General features: G+C 41.0%; 2 protein-coding genes across 2 annotated transcripts in view; one reads left to right on the top strand and one right to left on the bottom strand.

Annotated features, from left to right (window-relative positions):
- Positions 1-2,180, bottom strand: part of LOC129812624 (oxidation resistance protein 1-like) — a 56,018-nt gene extending 53,838 nt beyond the window's left edge. The window contains exon 1 of the mRNA XM_055864351.1: positions 2,087-2,180. The gene's annotated coding sequence lies outside the window, so the exon portion shown is untranslated. The remainder of the gene's footprint in view (positions 1-2,086) is intronic.
- Positions 2,181-2,300: 120 nt separating this feature from the next.
- Positions 2,301-22,461, top strand: part of LOC129812625 (SH3 and cysteine-rich domain-containing protein-like) — a 90,773-nt gene continuing 70,612 nt past the window's right edge. The window contains exons 1-2 of the mRNA XM_055864353.1: positions 2,301-2,411; positions 8,479-8,857. Of these exons, the coding sequence (XP_055720328.1) occupies positions 2,301-2,411; positions 8,479-8,857 (490 nt within the window). The remainder of the gene's footprint in view (positions 2,412-8,478; positions 8,858-22,461) is intronic.

Genomic DNA, 22,461 nt, shown 5'->3' with positions numbered 1-22,461 from the left:
TTGTATTGACTGTCTCGCGCAGAATTCTGTTTCTGCTCTACTGTGGAAGTAACGTTGAAGGTATGGAGAAAATCAAATTAATTATACCAAACGTCCTGGCATTTGGTCCAATTGCTTGAAAGAGTTTCATCAAGTGTTCTAATTTAAACTAGATATGCTGGATCTGGAGAGTGAGAGGAAAATTATAGAACTTCAAGGTGAAAGTATTGCCAGAATATGAATTAGACTGTAGTGAAAAGTTTATCATGATTGTATAACATACAGTATTTCAGAAAATATATTATATAAATGTATGAATGAATCTTACAGAACCCGGGAGGTGACATTGACTGAGATTTTCCGTAGAATCCAAAGGCCCTGCAAACAAATTGCCCAAAATACCAAACACGTATATTTAAGCAATAAAGCCAGAGAGGGTGTGGTATATGGCCAATGTACCACAAACCCTCGAGGTGTCTTATTGCTATTATACACTGGTTACCAACGTAATTAGAAGGGTAAAAATACATGTTTTTTCATACCCGTGGTATGTGGTCTGATATACCACGGCTTTCAGCCAATCAGCATTCAGGGCTTGAACCACCCAGTTTATAATATACAGTATACATTGAGTGTACAAAACATTAGGAACACCTGCTCTTTCCATGACATAGAGTGACCAGGTGAATCCAGGTGAAAGCTATGATCCCTTATTATCCCTCACCTGTCACCACTTCAATCCGTGTAGATGAAGGGAAGGAGACAGGTTAACGAAGGATTTTTAAGCCTTGAGACAATTGAGACATGGATTGTGTATGTGTGCCATTCAGAGGGTGAATGGGTAAGACAAAATATTTCAGTGCCTTTGATCGGGGTATGGTAGTACAGTAGGTGCCAGGTGCACCAGGTTTGAGTGTGTCAACAACTGTAATGCTGCTGTTTTTTTAAATTCTCAGCAGTTTCCTGTGTGTATCAAGAATGGTCCATCACCCAAAGGACATCCAGCCAACGACAGGCATTGATGTTAGAGGACAAAGGAGGCTGACACGAATTGTACAGAGCAACAGACGGGCTACAGTTAGTCAACTGACAGTCCAGTACAGCATTGTTGCCCAAAGACCCATAAAAGAATGCACAACTCATCATACCTTGACACGAAGGGGGTACGGCAGCCGACGACCTTACAGAGTTCCACTTCTATCAACAAAAACACAAAACTGCGGTTGCAGTGGGCTAAGGAATGAAAACACTGAACACTAGAGATTTGGAAAAACATCAAGAATGGTCCACCATCCAAAGGACATCCAGACAACTTGACAACTGTGGGAAGCATTGAGATCAACATGGGCCATTATCTCCATGGAACACTTTCAACACCAATTTGAGGCTGTTCTGATGGCAAAGGAGGGTGCAACTCAAACTTAGCAAGGTGTTCTTAATGTTTTGCACACTCATTGTATATTAAATATGATAGCCTGCCTGCTGCTTGCTTCAATCTGACCCAATAATAATAACCAAATTCATGTAGTATTCTTTCTGAAATGTATGATGACAAAAATAGAAGGATGTCTGGGACTGCCTTACCAAACTACATTGACAAGAAAGACCCCATCCCCCCACATCCGCCATGAGGCAAGCGCTCAAACAGAGAGTAAGCGAGAGGTTTTAGTCTAGCCAAAATCTGTCCAAAATAAGCCCAATGCGTTTCCATTTATTTTGCACCTCAACTTGTTGCCTGCCTTCCCGTCCTTGGGACAAGGACTCCCATTGTTAGGGCGGAGGCATTATCATCTCGTCATTATATACAGATCTCTAGCTCAGCTATCCACGGATAAACAAGCTGACAGCAGAATCCAGCTGATCACTGACAGGACAGCAAGGGCAAGAACAGCTCGAGACCAGAGGCAGCGCGCGCATGGACACGGGTGTGTTGTTGGCAACATTACGCAGCACAAGAGTGGTGGAAAGTACTGAACAGAGTCGATAGTAGGCGAATTATAACACATGTGGCTTACAAGTGTGTGTCCACATACCTAAAGGTAATTTTAAAACCTTATTCTACACACCCTATTGTTTTATTTTCATCAGAGTCGATTCTGTAGCCTACCTTTCCCTTTCGACGGAATTCCAGACATCATCTACGGTATTCCAGAACTGCCGGCATCAGACAGACTTCTCTTCACAAGGACAGTTGAAGAAGTCACGACGAAGACAGAAAAACACTGAAATATGTAGCCAACTGGGGTATTTAAGAGTGTGAAAACTTCCTCAACGCAACACGAAGCTACTCTTTCAGTTATTTTTGGCCAAGAGGAGAGAAAATGATACCACCGGCTAACATCATGCAGGACGAGAGTTTGGGCAAGAATGGGCGCGATCAGCACGAGACACATCAGTCGCCAGCGCCCAGTGCTAGTCAACAGGAGACAAAGGTAGTGTACCCAAGAAGGTCGTTTTTAGGTGATGCGACCATTCCATTAGTCAATAGATCGTGAAAGGGTATTAAATAGATAAAGAGGCTGCATGACTGCCTCTCAATCTGGAACAGCCAAAGCTTAGACATGTGTTTTACAAATTTAGCCTGTTCAATTAATTATATATTTTAAATATGCAGCCTCTCAGTCTGGAACAGCCAAAGCTTTGACATGTATTAGACAAATGTAGCTTATTCAATGAATTTGCTATGTTGTATATTTTTAATGGCTCATATATTGGACATGGTCATACTTCACTTATGCACTATGGTGGAAACAAAAAAGATATTCACACTGTATATTCCACCCATTCATACATATTTAATGTATTCAGTTATGTATTCCAAAAATGTTAATTAAAACGTATCTGTCCCATAATAGGCATTATTGAGGTAGAGTTATATGATTGAAAAATTAAGCCTCTACTCTGAAATGCTATTCTAAGCAACTATTTTGCATTATAGCTTAATAGCCTTTCATAACAACACTGTTTGTTCCTGAGTTCATTTAGTCTGAAATTATTTTTTGCACTTATTGTTTTCAGCCAATAATATTAATTTATGACATTCAACCTTGCCAATGAAAGTACAGTATCATAAACAGCTTAATATGTATGAATAGGACAGACAGATGGACCCTAAAAGTTATGGGGGTTGCAATGTGGGAACTATAGGATTGTTACAGCTCTGCCATTGGCATTTTGTCTACAGATGTAAGCTCTTAATTTGATCCAGTTTGCTACAGCAGAAAAATAATCATGAACAGAAGGGAAATAACCCTGCAGCAACAGGAAATTACCCATAAAAGAATGCACAGCTCATCAATACCTTGATATGAAGGGGGTACGGCAGCCGACGACCTTACAGAGTTCCACTTCTTTCAACAAAAACACGAAACTGCGGTTGTAGGAAATCTTTATAGGGGTTGATACATTTTTCATTAGAGCAAATCAAGTCTGAAATTTCAAAGTGGAATTTACAAACTTTAGAAGCCTTTTACACTATACTCATAACTATACGTTTGCATTTCCTGCTCTGCAGGAATATTCTCAGCAACAATAGAGTGATCAAATTAATATCCCATATCTGTAGTTTTGTAGTCCACACCCATTTATCTGGGTCACCTGTAACCCTGTGTAAGTACTTCATTTAGATGTAAAATAGTGGACCAATAACTATAGTTGTAGATTTTAAACCAGTTACGCTCCCTTCCTGTCCCAAAGCTCTCGGGCTTAAGCAGGACACTTTAGACACGCTTCTGAGTTTTTCTTTCATCACTGACCTGTTTTCATTTCAGTTTTTCCATTTCCTCTCCATGGCAGCCAGTTGCTCCGGCGATGGCAAAATGAGAACTCTTTCCCTTTCATTGTTACATTACTGTAGCACTCCCTATCCCTACACATCAGTAAATGTGGTCACTAGACTGTGCGATTTGAAGGGATTCGTGGTAGGTATCCTGGCATAGTTAGCAGCTGTGGGCAAGCAACTGTACTACTTGCTTCCAGGTGTCTCAGTTGGGATGCTATGGTTGGGTTCCTTTGAGAGGTGCATGACTTTGAGTATGTTGATTGCTTTCTAAATGGATAATGAACTATTTAGCCAGGTGCCATTATACTCTTTAATAATCAGAAATAATATCTTAGAAAGGGAAAAGCATTTAACCCAACCCCTCTGAATCAGAGAGAGCTGCCTTAATCGACATTGGCGCCCGGGGAACAGTGGATTAACTGCCTTGCTCAGAACAACAGATTTTTACCTTGTCAGCTCGGGGATTCGATCCAGCAACCTTTCGGTTACTGGCCTGCTCTCAGAATTCCCTTGATACTCTAGGGCAGGGGTATTCAACTCTTACCCTACGAGGTCCGGAGTCTGCTGGTTTTTTTTTCTACCTGATAATTAATTGTACCCACCTGGTGTCCCAGGTCTAAATCAGTCCCTGATTAGAGAGGAACAATAAAAAAAATGCAGTGGAACTGGCTTCGAGGTCCAGAGTTGAGTTTGAGGGTTCTAGAGCATTCTAGAAGGTCAGAGTAGTGCATGGAACCATACCTCACATGGGTGATTCAACAATGCACATGGCACAGACTGTTGATTTCACTCAAAATGCATAATAAACCATTTGTAATATATGTTCATGAAGTCGCAGAGAAAGAAGCTAGGCTACTTTTTTGAAGACACCATATAGGGACTCTTTCATTCATTTGAATGTGACTTTTATGGTTTTTCCTTTTAAGGAAAAGTTGGGGTTCATAAAGTAAGAAAAGTTAAGTGCCCTATCAAAACTTGCATCAGTATCTTTGCTAAAACTCTCATTTTGTATAGTCTTAATGACAAACACTATTTAAGCTTCCTTGGGAAAATCAAAATTCATCATATTCCCTGAGGTGTTTTTGGTAAATTAGGTTTTAGCTTGAAATCCTCCCCCCCTTCTCATGGCTCCTTTTAAGCTTGTCCATGTGGCTATTGCTCTTGTGACAGATCCCGTATCAACAGCCAGCTATTTCCCAATGGTGCACTGACAGTCTGGTGTTGCTTGATGCATTTATTTTCTTATTATGCTGACAACCTTTATGTTAATTTCCAGTCTTGAGAAAGAGAACATTGCATCCTTGAGCCTTCATTGTTTAGTAATAGAAATAGCTGAAAGCTCTTCATCCAGAAAGTCGTTTGTTTCATTTTTCATAGTTGGGAAGCAATATATAGGTGCAAATGTTTTCTATACAATGTAATGCATGTCAAATCGTTTTAGAATTGAGGTACAGTAAATGTTCTATTTAATTCCATAGTAGCTCTGTGACTTAATCATAACACAGACAGATCATCCCCTTACTGAGGGAAGGAGAGAGGGTGAGAGTGGACAATATATTTTTTTATACACTACCGTTCAAAAGTTTGGGGTCACTTAGAAATGTCTTTGTTTTTGAAAGAAAATCACATTTTTGTCCATTAAAATAACATCAAATGGATCAGAAATACAGTGTAGACATTTTTAATGTTGTAAATGACTATTGTAGCTGGAAACGGCACATTTTTAATGGAATATCTACATAGGCATACAGAGGCCCATTATCAGCAATCATCACTCCTGTGTTCCAATGGCATGTTGTGTTAGCTAATCCAAGTTTATCATTTTAAAAGGCTAATTGATCATTAGAAAACCCTTTTGCAATTATGTTAGCACAACTGAAAACTGTTGTTCTGATTAATGAAGCAATAAAACTGTCCTTCTTTAGACTAGTTGAGTATCTGGAGCATCAGCATTTGGGTTTGATTACAGGCTCAAAATGGCCAGAAACAAAGACTTTCTTCTGAAACTCGTCAGTCTATTCTTGTTTTGAGAAATGAAGGCTATTCCAGTGCTAACTGGATCTAACCAGAATAGAAAGAGGAGTGGGAGGCCCCGGTGCACAACTGAGCAAGAGGACAAGTACATTAGAGTGTCTAGTTTGAGAAACGGACACCTCAGAAGTCCTCCACTGGCGGCTTCATTAAATAGTACCCGCAAAACACCAGTCTAAACGTCAACAGTGAAGAGGCGACTCCGGGATGCTGGTTGCTGATAATGGGCCTCTGTACGCCTATGTACTGTATATATTCCATATAAAATCAGCCGTTTCCAGCTACAGTAGTCATTTACAACATTAACAATGTCTACACTGTATTTCCGATCAATTTGATGTTATTTTAATGGACAAAAATGTGCTTTTCTTGGGTAACACACATGCATTGTATGCTCATAAAGTACTAATGTCTACTGTATTATGTCGCTCTCTGGTCTTAGTAGAGAAAAAAGAGCAAAATTCAATGATAATGCTCCTGTAGCTAGACAATGCTAGACATTGCTTTTATGATTATACTTCTCAGCCAGGCCCTATTGAAATGGAAAACAGGTATTCCTTAGATAAGTTATCAGCTCATGTCTTACCCCACCTTATCTGTTTAATTCAATTAGACTTGAATCGAAATGGAAAGAGAGATAACGTTACAATTTGACTTTCAAGATGCCACAATGTATGCCAATTTTTTTTATCTCGACCGTAGTTTCATTTACATCTCATTACTAAAAAGGTAAACAAACAGGAAAGGTAGCGTTTCTCAGTGAGAACGTTGTGTGTTTCTGAACATTATCGATAGGTATTTTCTTTCCTAATCACCATCTCCTAGAGTGAAGGCTAGGCTACATCAAAGCTTCAGTGAATTCCCAGAGTACCGTGATGTGTGGGTGGTAGAGGGCTGGATTGATTGTTTCCAGATTGACCTGAGTAATCAATAGGTCATGATCATACACTTGCTGCCACAAGGCCACTCAGTTGATTTGAACTGTTATACAATCATTGATCACCCCAGGTGATTTCAACTTAACAAACATTAATGATCCTCTGACTGTATAGGCTTATGTGTGTTAACCTCAACACTTTCCAGTCATGTAACCTAGAAATCATTGTTGAGGCCAATCTAATAAAACCAGATCAAATGTAGTTTACATAAGTTCAATCATGAAGGCTGGTCTGAAGCATAACATAATTCACTTTGTTTCCTATTCCACGGGCATATTGGGAATGAATACAAATGTATCATCATCAAAATAGCGTCTTGTTTCTTCTCCTCTTTCCTATTAGCCATGTGCGGAATGTCATTCACCTACTTACCTTATAGCCTATAACACAGCACAATAATCCACATTCCTCACACTGTTTAACCTTGCAATTATCACCTTCCTCTTTCTCAACCAATGGGTGTAATTCTTGGGATGTATTTATACTGTATGGCAACTTACCCATGTTCTATCACTTGCTGTTTGTTAGCAACAATTTTCAACAACCATCCACTTCCCCACCACCAGCAGCTATATTAATCTTAAGGCCCGTCACTGGAACTCCTTTACCCCAGCGGGCGGGAGGCTTCGATGCCAGCAGCCCTGCATAGGGCTACCTGCCATCACATCATCTGGCATCGAGGATTTTCCCTCGGAAACGAGGTCATTCCCCAAACTATTTAATAAAATGTCATATTGCATTCCGTCTTTGTTGTTCATTCAGTTAAGCCTGTACTCGATTGAACAGCAGTGACAAATGCACCTAAATAGCAAGCAGAAAATAGGCACTCAATTCACCCTGGTGTTGGGACCCCATTACAGAGCCAACCCTGTCCTGTGTAATTGAACATCATGTTTTTATGAGACCATTCTATGACCGTCATTCACCATAATTTATTTTTTATTTTATTTAACCTTTATTTAAATAGGCAAGTCAGTTAAGAACAAATTATTATTTACAATGTGACGCTGCAGGCACTGACTGGACAGATTCGGAAGCAATGAAATGATCGTTTGTTGGAGAATCATTCGGTTGAGACTTTGTCATGACCCAAGTGGGAGCGTAGTAAACGATAAGTCCTTCAAGATGAGGAAATACATTTTCTAGATGTTGTAGAGGAGCTGTTTCCTGTCTCCAGGGTTGCTCTATAAATTATAGTTTAAAAAAGAGAAGCAGTAATGAAATTGATTCAGGTTTGGCACGGAATTGCCGCCCAGCATGGTAGAAATGATAAGCTACCTCCATGATGCATAGCCTAACCCAGGAAATTGCATTTCCTTTCGAGGTAGGGGACCGGACCTACTGTATACAGAGTTTTCACAACAACAACAAAATCAGGTTGCCCTGGCAATGTAAGTGGGCAATATTGAGCATCAGAAAGCTACAAATGAATGAAAGTTCATGAATGGTTGTCTCTTTCAGTTGAAGCAAGACTAAATGTTAGTTTTCTTGGAACAGCCCATTGAGAAGTCATAAGGAGTAATAGTGCAGAACAGGACTTTACGGAACCTTGTACAGATGCAATGCGTATAGTGATGGAAGTTTCAGGAGCAAAGATGCTCATGACTGTAGTATGTATGGGTAAGATTGACTGAATTTGATACATACTGTACGGTATGTAATAAACATGCTTTAATATATTATGATGGGACTATAGTCAATTTCTTCTCAAGCTTCTCTCTCTCTCTCTCTCTCTCTCTCTCTCTCCAGATGCAAAAGTTGAAGCGCTCCTTTTCCTTCAAAACCAAGAGAATGCGCAGCAAGAGCGCAGACAATTTCTTTCAGCGCAACAACAGTGATGCCAAGCTGTCGACAGAGCTGCTCTCGGACAACAGCAGCATCACAGGCCAAATGAGCATCATCGGAGTTACGGTGGCCAATCCCGTCCACCCTGTCCACCATGCCCCCCCTCGCTCAACCTCCAACCTGGTGATCTCTAATGCGCCCCCGGCTATCCCATGTGCCCCCCCTTCCTTGGTCTACTCCCCGGGACGCCACCCCCTCGCCATCGACCCCACCGGACACGGCTTCATGGAGCACATCTTTAAGAAGCCCATCTTCTGCGACGTCTGCAACCACATGATCGTAGGTAATGGTCAACCTTCCAACCCAAATAAACATTTGCACCGCATTGTATTGCAGAAAAAACCTCAATGCAGATGATCTGGAAGGTGTCACTTATCCAGTGACTCTCGTTGATGTTTTGAAATGCTCCTCTGTAATTACTGCATATGGTATTCCAATGATTAAGGGAAAGCATTGTTATGAAACCACCCCTTTCTCGGTGAGCTGTAGTTCTATCCATCAAAATGTGTCAGGCGGTCACAAGTGTCATAGAGTCATACTTAACCACTAGCTTCATTCCCGTAGGAACAGCCCGACAGCGGAAATGTGTCAGAGCTGTCCAGGAGCTGCAGTATGAACAGGGTGCTTAGTGAAAGAGGTCAGTCGGTCTCTCTCAGTGTCTGACATGCAGTACAGTTCCATATGGCGGTCCCCAAACAGATGCTCCACCTTCCTTGCCCCCTTGTTAGGCACCATGCAGGCAGGGACCACCGGGAGCTTATGTAACAAGGTAGTAATGAGGGTCGCTTCAGACCATCTGCTAAGCCAGTGTTTGACAGCCTCTCAGCTAGCCAATAAAACAAAACAGACGGTAGGTAGGGACCACGTGCTTTTGGTGTTGTTTGATGTGTTGGGGAGATGGGAGTACCAGGGGAATGGATCATTTGTTTCCTCTCTGAGTTTTTGAGGAACAATAGTGCTTTATTATTATGTAAAAAGTGCTTTGTTATTACGTACACTACCGTTCAAAGTTTAGGGTCACTTAGAAATGTCCTTGTTTTTGAAAGAAAAGCAAATTTTTTGTCCATTAAAATAACATTGATCAGAAATACAGTGTAAACATTGTTAATGTTGTAAATGACTATTGTAGCTGGAAACGGCAGATATTTAATAGAATATCTACATAGGCGTACAGGGGCCCATTATCAGCAACCATCACTCCTGTGTTCCAAAGGCACGTTGTGTTAACTAATCCAAGTTTATAATTTTTAAAGGCTAATTGATCATTAGAAAACCCTTTTGCAATTATGTTAACACAGCTGAAAACTGTTGTTCTGATTAAAACAGCAATAAAACTGGCCGTCTTTAGACTAGTTGAGTATCTGGAGCATCAGCATTTGTGGGTTCGATTACAGGCTCAAAATGGCCAGAAACAAAGACTTTCTTCTGAAACTCGTCAGTCTATTCTTGTTCTGAGAAATTAAGGCTATTCCATGCGATAAATTGCCAAGAAACTGAAGATCTCGTACAACGCTGTGTACAACTCCCTTCACAGAACAGCGCAAACAGGCTCTAACCAGAATAGAAAGAAGAGTGGGAGGCCCCTGTGCACAAATGAGCAAGAGGACAAGTACATTAGAGTTTCTAGTTTGAGAAACAGACGCCTCACAAGTCCTCAACTGGAAGCTTCATTAAATAGTACCTGCAAAATACCAGTCTCAACATCAACAGTGAAGAGGCGACTCCGGGATGCTGGCCTTCTAGGCAGAGTTGCAAAGAAAAAGCCATATCTCAGACTGACCAACAAAAAGAAAAGATTAAGATGGGCAAAAGAACACAGACACTGGACAGAGGAACTCTGCCTAGAAGGCCAGCATCCCGGAGTCACCTCTTCACTGTTGATGCTATGCATCAATTAAGGGGCCTGATGAACATTCCTCAGTGATCAATGCATCTCTAAATCCTGTCTAGACTGTAGATAGCTGGAAGTAAGCCGTATTAGAACACCTGTTGAGAATTCTCTGCCAGGAGTTTATTTATTTTTTTATTTTTATTTTACCGTTATTTTACCAGGTAAGTTGACTGAGAACACGTTCTCATTTGCAGCAACGACCTGGGGAATAGTTACAGGGGAGAGGAGGGGGATGAATGAGCCAATTGTAAACTGGGGATTATTAGGTGACCATGATGGTTTGATGGAGTCAACAACACCCTGTTTGCACTTTTTGCTTTTGTCGCAAAAAAATATTTCAGAAAAGTCCATGCTATACTATCTAGCCCTCTCTCGCCACCTCTCTCTCTCTCTCTCTCTAAAGGTGATATTATTTTTCTGACTGGCCCCAAGCACTTGAAAGATGTCTTGTGCGTTGCTCCCTCAAATTTTGGTGGAAATAAGCTACAGTCGGCTTTTCAAAAAGCCATTTAATTGACTAGAAGGCTCCTTGCGTTCCGCGGTGTAGGCCTTGGCCATTAAAGTCTCTCTTATTGAACGTGATGGGAACTCCACAGCAGATTAGTTGCCTCTGATTGAGCACTGCACGTTACTCGGTTATTGATTAAAGGGCCTTGCTGCAAATTACCTATTAAATAAACGTCTACCTTGTTACTGGGGAGTGAATAGGAGAGTTATAGGGGGGTGACAGAGGGTGGAAAGTAATTTACAGTTGAAAAGAGGTGATAAATAATCGTCCAGCTTTTACTGAATGCCTCGATATGAATAATATTCTAGCTGTAAGCTATGCGTGTATGCGTGTGTGTATGAGTATTGAACAAACAGACTTAATGCAGCTTATAAGGCATGTATGGAGACCAGTTATGCGCGGGTTGACTCAACCTGCAGTCGCTGGGCAGATGGGTTTAGGGTCAATAAATATTGTGAGGCTAAAGGGCGGGTGGGTAGCGTACGGGTTGAATAAAGAGAAACAATACCTTCAAAAACATATAAAAAAGTATAATTATTGTGCAATTTACATAGGCTACATTGAGGTTTTTATTTCATTACTTTAGGCTATCTGGTATTACTGCATAAGCCTAAACTTCAGGGTTTAACTGTATGAGCGCCAAATAGCCTACACAGCCAATCGCCAAATAATGCTTTTGGGAAGGGCAGAAAAAGTTTACGTCAATCCACGGATGCAAAAAGACATTGTCGAAGTTTAATTCAATAAAACAAAAGCGGCAAAAGGAGAGTTAAAATAAAGAGAAAGGAGAGCTATAAAAGTAATATTTGGAAAATATTTGGTGAAGTGGTAAAAGAGGATGATAGCAGTGTTATGTTATGTGTGATGATTGTGAGACTCTATACAAATTCGACAGTCACAAGTCTTGTTTTATTGAATTCAATACATTTAATGTGCTGCGCATAGCATATATATGAAGGGCCTACATGTATCGACTTTCACAGTGAATGCTTTTGTTTATACGTTTTGTGCGAATTAATTGAACATCACCAAATGCATCATAAAAAAAATATTGCGCCTCTGGAATAACGGCCATTCTGGGGTGATAAATACAGTACCAGTCAAAAGTTTGGACACACCTACTCATTCAAAGGTTTTTCTTTATTTTTACTATTTTCTACATTATAGAATAATAGTGAAGACATCAAAACTATGAAATAACACAAAAAAAGTGTTCAACAAATCAAAAAGATATTTTATATTCTTCAAAGTAGCCACCCTTTGCCTTGATGACAGCTTTGCACACTCTTGGCATTCTCTCAACCAGCTAAATGAGGTAGTCACCTGGAATGCATTTCAATTAACAGGCGTGCCTTGTTAAAAGTTAATTTGTGGAATTTCTTTCCTTCTTAATGCGTTTGAGCCAATCAGTTCAGGTAGGGGTGGTATACAGAAGATAGCCCTATTTGGTAAAAACCAAGTCCATATTATGGCAAGAACAGCTCAAATAAGCAAAGAGAAACAACAGTCCATCATTACTTAAAAAAAATGATGTCAGTCAATCTGGAAAATTAAGAACTTTGAGTGTTTCTTCAAGTGCAGTCGCAAAAACCATCAAGCACTATGATCAAACTGGCTCTAATGAGGACCGCTACAGGAAATTAAGACTTGAGGATAAGTTCATTAGAGTTACCAGCCTCAGAAATTGCAGCCCAAATAAATTCTTTACAGAGTTCAAGTAACACACACATCTCAACATCAACTGTTCAGAGGAGACTGTGTGAATCAGGCCTCCATGGTCTAATTGCTACAAAGAAACCACTACTAAAGGACACCAATAAGAAGAAGAGACTTGCTTGGGCCCAGAAACACGAGCAATGGACATTAGATCGGTGGAAATCTGTTCTTTGTTCTGGAGTCAAAATTTGAGATTTTTGGTTCCAACCGTCTTGTCTTTGTGAGACACAGAGTATATGAACGGATGATCTCCCCATGTGTAGTTCCCACTGTGAAGCATGGAGGAGGTGTGGTGATGGTGTGGGTGTAATTTTCTGGTGGGACTATAATTAGTTTTTCAACAGGACAATGACCCAACACACCTTCAGGCTGTGTAAGGGCTATTTGACCAAGAAGGAAAGTGATGGAGTGCTGCATCAGATGACCTGGCCTCCACAATCACCTGACCTCAACCCAATTGAGATGGTTTGAGATGAGTTGGACCGCAGAGTGAAGGAAAAGCAACGTGATTTGACACTCTGTTCATTGTTGTTTAACAAGCTAATGTTAGCTGGCTGGCTCGTTAACTAACGTTACGTGACGTGTGTGATCTTACATGTTGTTTACCTAGCTAGGTTCATTGTTTACCTAGCTAGATAGCTAGATATTTTAAGCTAAAAGTGTACTGTTAGCTAGCTAACGTTAGCTGGCTGGCTCCCTAGCTAACGTTACGTGTATGACGTTATTATTCGTATCCCAGAGCCATTTTCTTTGTTAGTTTGAGCCTACAGTTAGCTAGCCAACATTGAACCTGGTTGGTTAGCCTCCACCATAGTCATGCAGGGTAGTAACAACATGATTGGCACTATGTTCATTGTTGTTTAACTAGCTAACGTTAAATGGCTGGCTCGTTAGCTAACGTCGACGTTATGTGACGTGTGTGATCTTACACGTTGTTTACCAAGCTAGGTTCATTGTTTACCTCGCTAGCTAGCTACATGTCTTAAGCTAAAGTGTACAACACCCGTTGAATATGGTTGGTGTCAGTAAACGTCGGCAAAAAAAGCGTAATGAAATTGTTGACAGCAGAGCTGGTTAGGCTGTTTTCATGTTATCCAGAGGTAAACAAATCATCGGCCAGAGCGTCAAGTGTGCACTCTAAACGTTGTGAGAGCGGAACGAGATGGGTGGGGCTAAAGCTTAAGAGGGGGTGAACGATGTTGAATGGGTGTTGACAAATTATAGCTCTTCACTAGATACCAAAACATTCAACGGCCATTTTCTCAAAAGTGAGTTTGCAAATGTTGTAACGGCTGTCGTCCTCCTCTTCCTCGGACGAGGAGAGGAGAGAAGGATCGGTGGACCAATACGCAGCAAGGTATGATGACATAATGTAATTTATTGAAAGACAAAGACGAATACGAAAACACTTGGAAAATTACAAAATAAGAAAACGACGTAGACGAAACCTGAACATGAACTTACATAACTACACGTAGAACTCACAAACAGGAACAGACTACATCAAACGAATGAACAGCCAAACAGTCCCGTATGGTACAGACACGGACGACAATCACCCACAAACAAACAGTGAGAAACAACCTCCCTATGTATGTCTCTCAATCAGAGGAAAACGAAAACACCTGTCTCTGATTGAGAGCCATACAAGGTCAATTAACCCTTTAACCCAACATAGAAACACAACACATAGAAATGCCCACCCAGCTCACGCCCTGACCAATAAACACATACAAAACAAGAGAAAACAGGTCAGGAACGTGACAAATGTATACATTTTCAAAGCATAATTAGTTTCCCATTGTTCCTCAAATGCAGTGTATGATATACCATTTTGTAGCTCTGAGTCTAATTTTATCCAATGTAAGAAACACAATTTCAAATTTTGCTACATAAAACCAAATCCAGGTGGTGAGTCACATTTTGTTCTGTTACAGCCTGATTTCAAAATGGATTAAATAGGTCTACACACAATTCCCCATAATGACAAAATGACAAAATGTTTAAATATTTTAGCAAATCTATTGAAAATGAAATACAGAATTTACTTAAGTTTCACACCCCTGAGTCAATACTTTCTAGAAGCACCTTTGGCAGTGATTACAGTTTAGAGTCGTCTTGGGTAGGTTGTTTTGCACATATTGATTTGGGGATTTTCTACCATTTGTCCTTGGAGACTTTCTCAAGCTCTGTTAAGTTAGATGGGCAGCGGCGGTGAACAGCAATCTTCAAATTTTTCCACAGATTTTCAAGTCTGGGCTTTGGCTGGTTCATTCAAGGACTTTTACATTCTTGTTCTGAAGCTATTCCAGCATTGCTTTGGCTGTATGCTTGGGATCATTGTCCCGATGGAACATAAATCTTCGCTCCAGTCTAGGATCTTCTCAAGGATTTGCCTGCATTTGGCTCCATTCATTGTTCCCTCTATCCTTACCAGTCTGCCAGTCCCTTCTGCTGAAAAGCATCCCCATAGCATGATGCTTCCACCACCATGCTTCACGGTAGAGATAGTGTTAGACGAGTGATGAGTATTACCTTTTTTTTACAGACATAGCGCTTTGAATTCAGGCCAAAGAGTAAAAATGTTTGTCCCAACAGAACACAGAATCTTTTGCCTTTGGCGCTGTCACGATCGTCGTAACTTTGAGGAAGAGTGATATCATTTTGACCCCACAGGGTGAGATCTTGTGTGGAGCCCCAGATCGAGGGAGATTATCAGTGGTCTTGTATGTCTTCCATTTCCTAATAATCGCTCCTACAGTTGATTTCTTCAAACCAAGCTGCTTACCTATTGCAGATTCAGTCTTCCCAGCCTGGTGCAGGTCTACAATTTTGTTTCTGGTGTCCTTTGACAGCTCTTTGGTCTTGGCCATAGTGGAGCTTGGAGTGTGACTGTTTGAGGTTGTGGACAGGTGTCTTTTATACTGATAACAAGTTCAAACAGGTGCCATTAATACAGGTAACGAGTGGAGGACAGAGGAGCCTCTTAAAGAAGAAGTTACAGGTCTGTGAGAGCCAGAAATCTTGCTTGTTTGTAGGTGACCAAATACTTATTTTCCACCATAATTTGCAAATAAATTCATAAAAAATCCTACAATGTGATTTTCTGGGGGAAAAAATCTAATTTTGTCTGTCATAGTTGAAGTGTACCTATGATGAAAATTACAGGCCTCTCTCATCTTTTTAAGTGGGAGAACTTGCACAATTGGTGGCTGACTAAATACTTTTTTGCCCCAATGTAAATCCTGAACATGTTTTTGCATGAATTCTGCGATGCGGTTAGCTTTTAACAGCTAGAAACGCATTTTTTTGTCCTGCAATCCCACTTAACAGACATTTTGAAGCCTGCTTGACAGAGCCGCTAACCTTAGCTAGCCATCAAGCTAAAGAAGTTAGTCCCAGATGAGTTGTGCAATGGAGCCCTCTTTGTCTGGAGAAGTAAATGAACGGTTCCAGCGCTGTAGGAGCTGTATCTACTACGCTTTGTTTTGGGAGAAGCTGGATCACTCGGAGTTCCAATGCAGCAATTGTTGCCGAGGATTGAAGTGGCTTCCTTGATCAAGCAGGTCGCCAGTCTACGTAAGAAACTGGGGAAAAAGCAGAGTGGAATGTTTACCTTTTCTACACCGGTAGCTGGACGGAGTTCACGCTTGTCTGCATCTCTGCCTTGCCGTTTGTCATTGTCCGACTGGCTGGTGTTGCCCGGAGTTCAATCGCCAGGGGAGCCATCTCCTGCCTCTCCTCCCCCATGTGATAGTGGAGTTGAAGGAGCACAGCAAGAGGAGCATGCCAATTAACTATGGTTGCATGTCACGAGCTGTGGAATCCGAAGACTGCGTCCTCACGCAAAGTAGGCTACACTCCCAACGAGAGGCCCGGAGCGGATACAAACAATGAATAGTTTCGCTGCCCTGGAGCCTGATCTTCCTACTCCTTCGTCGCTGGGGGTACCTGTGTCTGCGAACGCTGTGCCTATTCCTTCCCCTACAATTTCGAAGTCGACATCGGCAACCTTCCGTCCTTGCTCTGGATCGAGCGGGGCTTCTCCATCTGTCAGAGGCCTGCACCAGGCGTTGGGAGCTACGGGCTCAAGTTATCCTGCCTCTCGCCCGTCCTTAAAGGGTTCTCCGAATCCTGTGAAGCATGGAAGTGGGCAGATTTCCTCGTCCTTCTCGCCAACCATGATTTTGGGCAGCTCCATGGTAAGAAATGTCACTGTTCCTGGTGCAAAAACACTGTCCTATCCCGGAGCTCGAGTAAATGACATTACTAAGGTGCTCCGGAATGTTCTACGCCAGGAGTGTGCAAAGCTGTCATCAAGGCAAAGGGTGGCTACTTTGAAGAATATCAAATATATTTAGATTTGGTTACTACATGATTCATGATTGATATGATTGATATGTGTTATTTCATCGTTTTGATGTCTTGACTATTATTCTACAATATAGAAAATAGTAAATAAAGAAAACCCCTTGAATGAGTAGGTGTGTCCAAACTTTTGACTGGTACTGTATATATATCAGCTGATGTAAGAAGGGCTATATAAATACATTTTGATTAGATTTAATTGTACTTTCTTGTCATTGATCTACATAAAATAATATATAATGTCAAAGTGAAAAGAACATTCTATAAAAAAAAATATATATATATTATTATTTTTAATAGAATGTTCTTTTCACTTTGACATTATATATTATTTTATGTAGATCAATGACAAGAAAGTACAATTAAATCTAATCAAATCAAATCAAATTGATGTATATAGCCCTTCTTACATCAGCTGATATCTCAAAGTGCTGTACAGAAACCCAGCCTAAAACCCTAAACAGCAAGCAATGCAGGTGTAGAAGCACAGTGGCTAGGAAAAACTCCCTAGAAAGGCCAAAACCTAGGAAGAAACCTAGAGAGGAACCAGGCTATGAGGGGTGGCCAGTCCTCTTCTGGCTGTGCCGGGTGGAGATTATAACAGAACATGGCCAAGATGTTCAAATGTTCATAAATGACCAGCATGGTCAAATAATAATAATCACAGTAGTTGTCGAGGGTGCAACAGGTCAGCACCTCAGGAGTAAATGTCAGTTGGCTTTTCATAGCCGATCATTGAGAGTATCTCTACCGCTCCTGCTGTCTCTAGAGAGTTGAAAACAGCGGGCCTGGGACAGGTAGCACGTCCGGTGAACAGGTCAGGTCAGGGCACCATGGCTCATTCTATAGCTGCACTCATCTCATTCAGCGTGAGGGGTTCTCATCATTCTTCCATGTTTTCACAATGAGTCAGTGAAAGCACCCCCATTCAACAACTGTGTGACAAGGGTTTAATTTGGCCTTTGGTAATATTTGGTATTTTTTAAGGATCCCCATTAGCTGTTGCAAAAGCAGCAGCTACTCTTGCTGGGGTCCACACAAAACATGAAACATTACATAATACAGAACATTAATAGACAACAGCTCAAGGACAGAACTACATCAATAAAAAAAAGACACACGTAGACTACATATCAATACATACACACAAACTATCTAGGTCAAATAGGGGATAGGCGTTGTGCCGTGAGGTGTCGCTTTATCTGTCTTTTGAAACCAGGTTTGCTGTTCATTTGTGCAATATGAGATGGAACAGAGTTCCATGCAATAATGTTTCTTTATAATACTGTATGCTTTCTTCCATTTGCTCTGGATTTGGGGACTGTGAAAAGACTCCATGGTGGCATGTCTGATGGGATAAGTGTGTGTGTCAGAGCTGTGGGTAAGTTGACTATGCAAACAATTTGGTATTTTCAACACATTAATGTTTCTTATAAAAAGAAGAAGTGATGCGGTCAGTCTCTCCTCAACTCTTAGCCAAGAGATACTGGCATGCATAGTATTTATATTAGCCCTCTGATTTCAATGAAGTGCAAGACATGCTTCTCTGTTCTGGGCCAGCTGCAACTTAACTAGGTCTTTCCTTGCAGCACTCGACCACACGACTGGACAATAATCAAGATAATCAACTTGTTCAACAGCGACACCATTCATTACCTGATTGAGCTGAGGTCTAATTTAGGGAATGATTTGTACCAAATACAATGCTCTTAGTTTTACAGATGTTCAGGACCATTTTTTTACTGGCCACCCATTCCAAAACAGACTGGAGCTCTTTGTTAGGATTTTCAGTGGCTTCATTAGCTGTCTTTCTGCCCATAATTTAATTTAAAGTACTCCAACGTTTTTTCCATCATTCTTTATATCATTTATCTTGGCTTGATAATACAGTTTCTTCTTCTTTTTGTTGAGTTTACTCATATCATATTTCAATTTGCAGTAAATCAGCCAGTTATTTGTGCAGCTAGACTTATTAGCCACTCCTTTTGCCTCATTTCTTTCAACCATACAGTTTTTAAATTCCTCATCAATCCATGGAGCCTTAACAGTTCTAACAGTCAGTTTCTTAACAGGTGCATGTTTATCAATAATTGGAAGAAGCAATTTCATAAATTCCTCAAGTGCAGCACCTGGATGCTCCTTATTAATCACATCAGACCAACAAATATCTTCAACATCATCCACATAAGAGTCACAGCACTATTTTAGGCCCAGCTATTGGAAATTTGGCTTTCCTGGATATAGCCACTGCATCCAATGAGTACAGCTTTAGAACAAAGTTGTACAGTATTAATAAAACTGTGATTGATACATTTGAATGATCTTGTTCCTGTAGTGTTTGTAAACAGATTATAGGCACTGGTTACATTGAAAAGCTTCCTCTTGAGCAAACAGCTTGATGAAAACCAGTCAATATTCAGGTCCCCAAGAAAGTAGACCTCTCTGTTTACATCACATACACACTATCAAGCATTTCTCACACATTATTTGAATACTGACTGTAAGCACTTGGTGGCCTATAGCAAGATCCCAAAAGAAAAGGCTTTAGATGTGCAAAGTGAACCTGTAACCACAACACTTCAATAACCCTTGATATAAGATCTTCTCTAAGCATTGCAGGGATATGGCTGTGAATATATACAGCAACACCTCCCCCATAAGCATGTCTGTCTCTTGTATAGATGTTATATCCTTGTATTGCTACTGCTGTATCATCAAATTAATTATCTAAGTGAGTCTCAGAAATGGCTATTATATGAATGTTATATATGTAGCCTTATTTCTAAGGCTACATATATTAATATGGGCTATTTTCAGCCCTTTCCTGGGTAGCTTATCAGAGAAAGACATAACATGGAAAAGAGAAAACAAAGCAAGAAAACAAAATATACATTCCATTAATCAGTTGGTGTGTGTGTGTGTGCTGCGGGTTGAAGCTACGAACCCATAAGCTTGGCTCTATCATCCCTTCCAGTCTCTTGGGAGGGAGGGTGTGCAATGAGCCTGTCATAGCGGATTCAAGCAATGACCCCACACACTATGGCAGCTTTCATGGCTGGGATAAGTTATTTTCTCTTCTGGCGCACAGCTTTAGGATAGTCCTCATTGAGGAAGATGTATGTTCCTCTCATGTTCTTGGCTCTTTCCAGAATAGCTACCTTGTCCTTGAACCTCAGGAACTTGACCACTTATCGGGCCTGTCACCTGGGCCCGGTGGTGGGTTTTCCAGTTCTGTGGGTGCGCTCTACCTCAATCTTCCTGTGGTCCATCTTCAGTTTCTCTGAGATAATTTCCCTCACTTTGTCCTCAGGTCTCATGTGGAGATTCTGCAATTCCGTCCACAACAATGTTGTGTCGCCTTGATTGTACCTCGAGATAATCTGATTTCTCTGTCATTGTTATCATGGATTCACATACAGAACTGATGTCCTCTCTCAATGACTTACAGATTGCTGTCATCTTGGGAGAACTGCAAACTGTTCTTCAGGTCCTGGACCTCTCTGGTCAGGTCGTGCATTCTTTTATTAGTTGACTCCACCAGTAATTGGACAAAACACTTGGAGCTATTTTCTTGTTGTTGTAACTGCTTGTAGAACTATTTTTGTTCGTTTAAAAGATCCTTCACCTGTGATAGAGAGACACCACTGTCCTCAATGGTACTCCTGCCGGCTTTGGTCTTTGTCATGGTAGCAAAGTAGGTTGCGCTGTTACTCCTTGCAGTTCCAGACAGGTCAGGTCGTGGGAAGATTGAAAACAATAAACAGCAGGGATCTACATAGCCACAAGCCCGGGACAATCCGTGGTCCCAGCCACAATGGCTAACCGCGTTGTGGGCTGCATTCAAGCCCTCAAGAAAACCCTGCTAGCTTGATAGGCAGCTAGCTAACAGCTGGCTAGCAGCTACACTAAATAGCTCCTCAGACCCGGCCTTGGTCGGCAAGATCACTGGACAGCAGTGGAGGCTGCTGAGGAGAGGTCGGCTCATAATAATGGCTGGAATGGAACGAATGGAGCCCGTTTCCCTAATTAAGGTGCCACTAACCTCCTGTGCTGGACAGAGAGTAGCAGTCCCAGCAACTAATGCCAACCGGGTTGCGGGATCCAAACTCAAAAGATAGCAAGCTACTAAGAAACTTTTCAAGACACTTTTATAAACAACAAACTTTCAAAAACAACAAACCAAGCTCCCCCTCGTTCCGCGTTCAACAGGAAGAGACGTGAATGATTACTGTTTCATTGTCTCCAAGTGGCTACACTGGTTTTCTATGCTGTCAATCAGGCACTCTAAGCTATCCAGATAGATATTGCAGTTATCACAATATATTGTGATCAAGGCCAGTCACAGTTCCTATTAAAAACAGTCATAAAGGGTACACAGTAAATGCAGTAAAAACAGTAATCCATGCCTTCCAAGTCATACTAGTATGAGTTCACTTTGTTGTAACCTTGACATTTGACACTAGCAGTAACCTAACCTTGCCAGGCCTATGAAGTCTACTGTAGTGCACAAGACTATCAATAACCTGACTTTGCGTGAACAAAATCTCTACAGGTGTAGGTTTATAAGGCTCATGTTCCCCTCTGGTTTACAGTTGCTGTTGGTTTGTTTGTTGCCTTGTTGTTGATTGTGATCTGACAAGGATCCTATTCCTCTGGTTTCCATCTCAGTATCACTAACAACTCCTGTTGTTGTCTATTAATGAGGCTTAGTCAAACAACACAGGACAGACTGCAGGATAAGAACCTATCTTTTCCCCCTGGTTAAAGTTGTTTTGGACGGATGGGGGATGTGAAGGTGTGCTGAGTCATTCATGACCTGTTAAGAAAAAAAGTAATTTATGATGATAATTGCATCATCATTAACCTTTTTTATAGGTCGGTGCTCATAGACAGTACTTTACAACTTTGTATGAAATTACAATATACAAATTGTTTTGTATGCAGATATTCAATAAGTGTTACAACTGTGTGAACTCATATGGCTTGGAAGGCATTGAGTACTGGTTTTACTGCTTTTACTGTGTACCTATATGACCGTTTTTTAATGGGAACTATGGCTGTTGCTCTTTGCAGTTTTGTTCATTCCTGCTCTTGGAGTTCTACATTTTAGGTGCTGGTACGCCGATGTAGTCCATACCCCTGTACACCAGCTCAATTCAAGCACTGATGCGTTGAGAGTCACGTCAACAAGTCATTAATTAAGGATCATTTCAGTTTGACGGGAGGCAGAGACACAGACAGTCTCATCAGTCTAGCCTGGACAGGGCCTCTCCAAACGTCACCTGTATATTCAGCTCTCATCCTATGGATCAGATTTTACTACTGTAATTTGGGCCTGTATCACATCTCAACGCTAATCCAGATTCCACTGTAAATTATGAATGATGGCTGTGCAGTAAGTCAA

This window comes from Salvelinus fontinalis, chromosome 16 (genome assembly GCF_029448725.1).
Source record: "Salvelinus fontinalis isolate EN_2023a chromosome 16, ASM2944872v1, whole genome shotgun sequence".
Classification (NCBI taxonomy): Eukaryota; Metazoa; Chordata; class Actinopteri; order Salmoniformes; family Salmonidae; genus Salvelinus; species Salvelinus fontinalis.
Note: the sequence above shows the minus strand (reverse complement) of the source record. Positions and strands in the feature narration are given on the sequence as shown.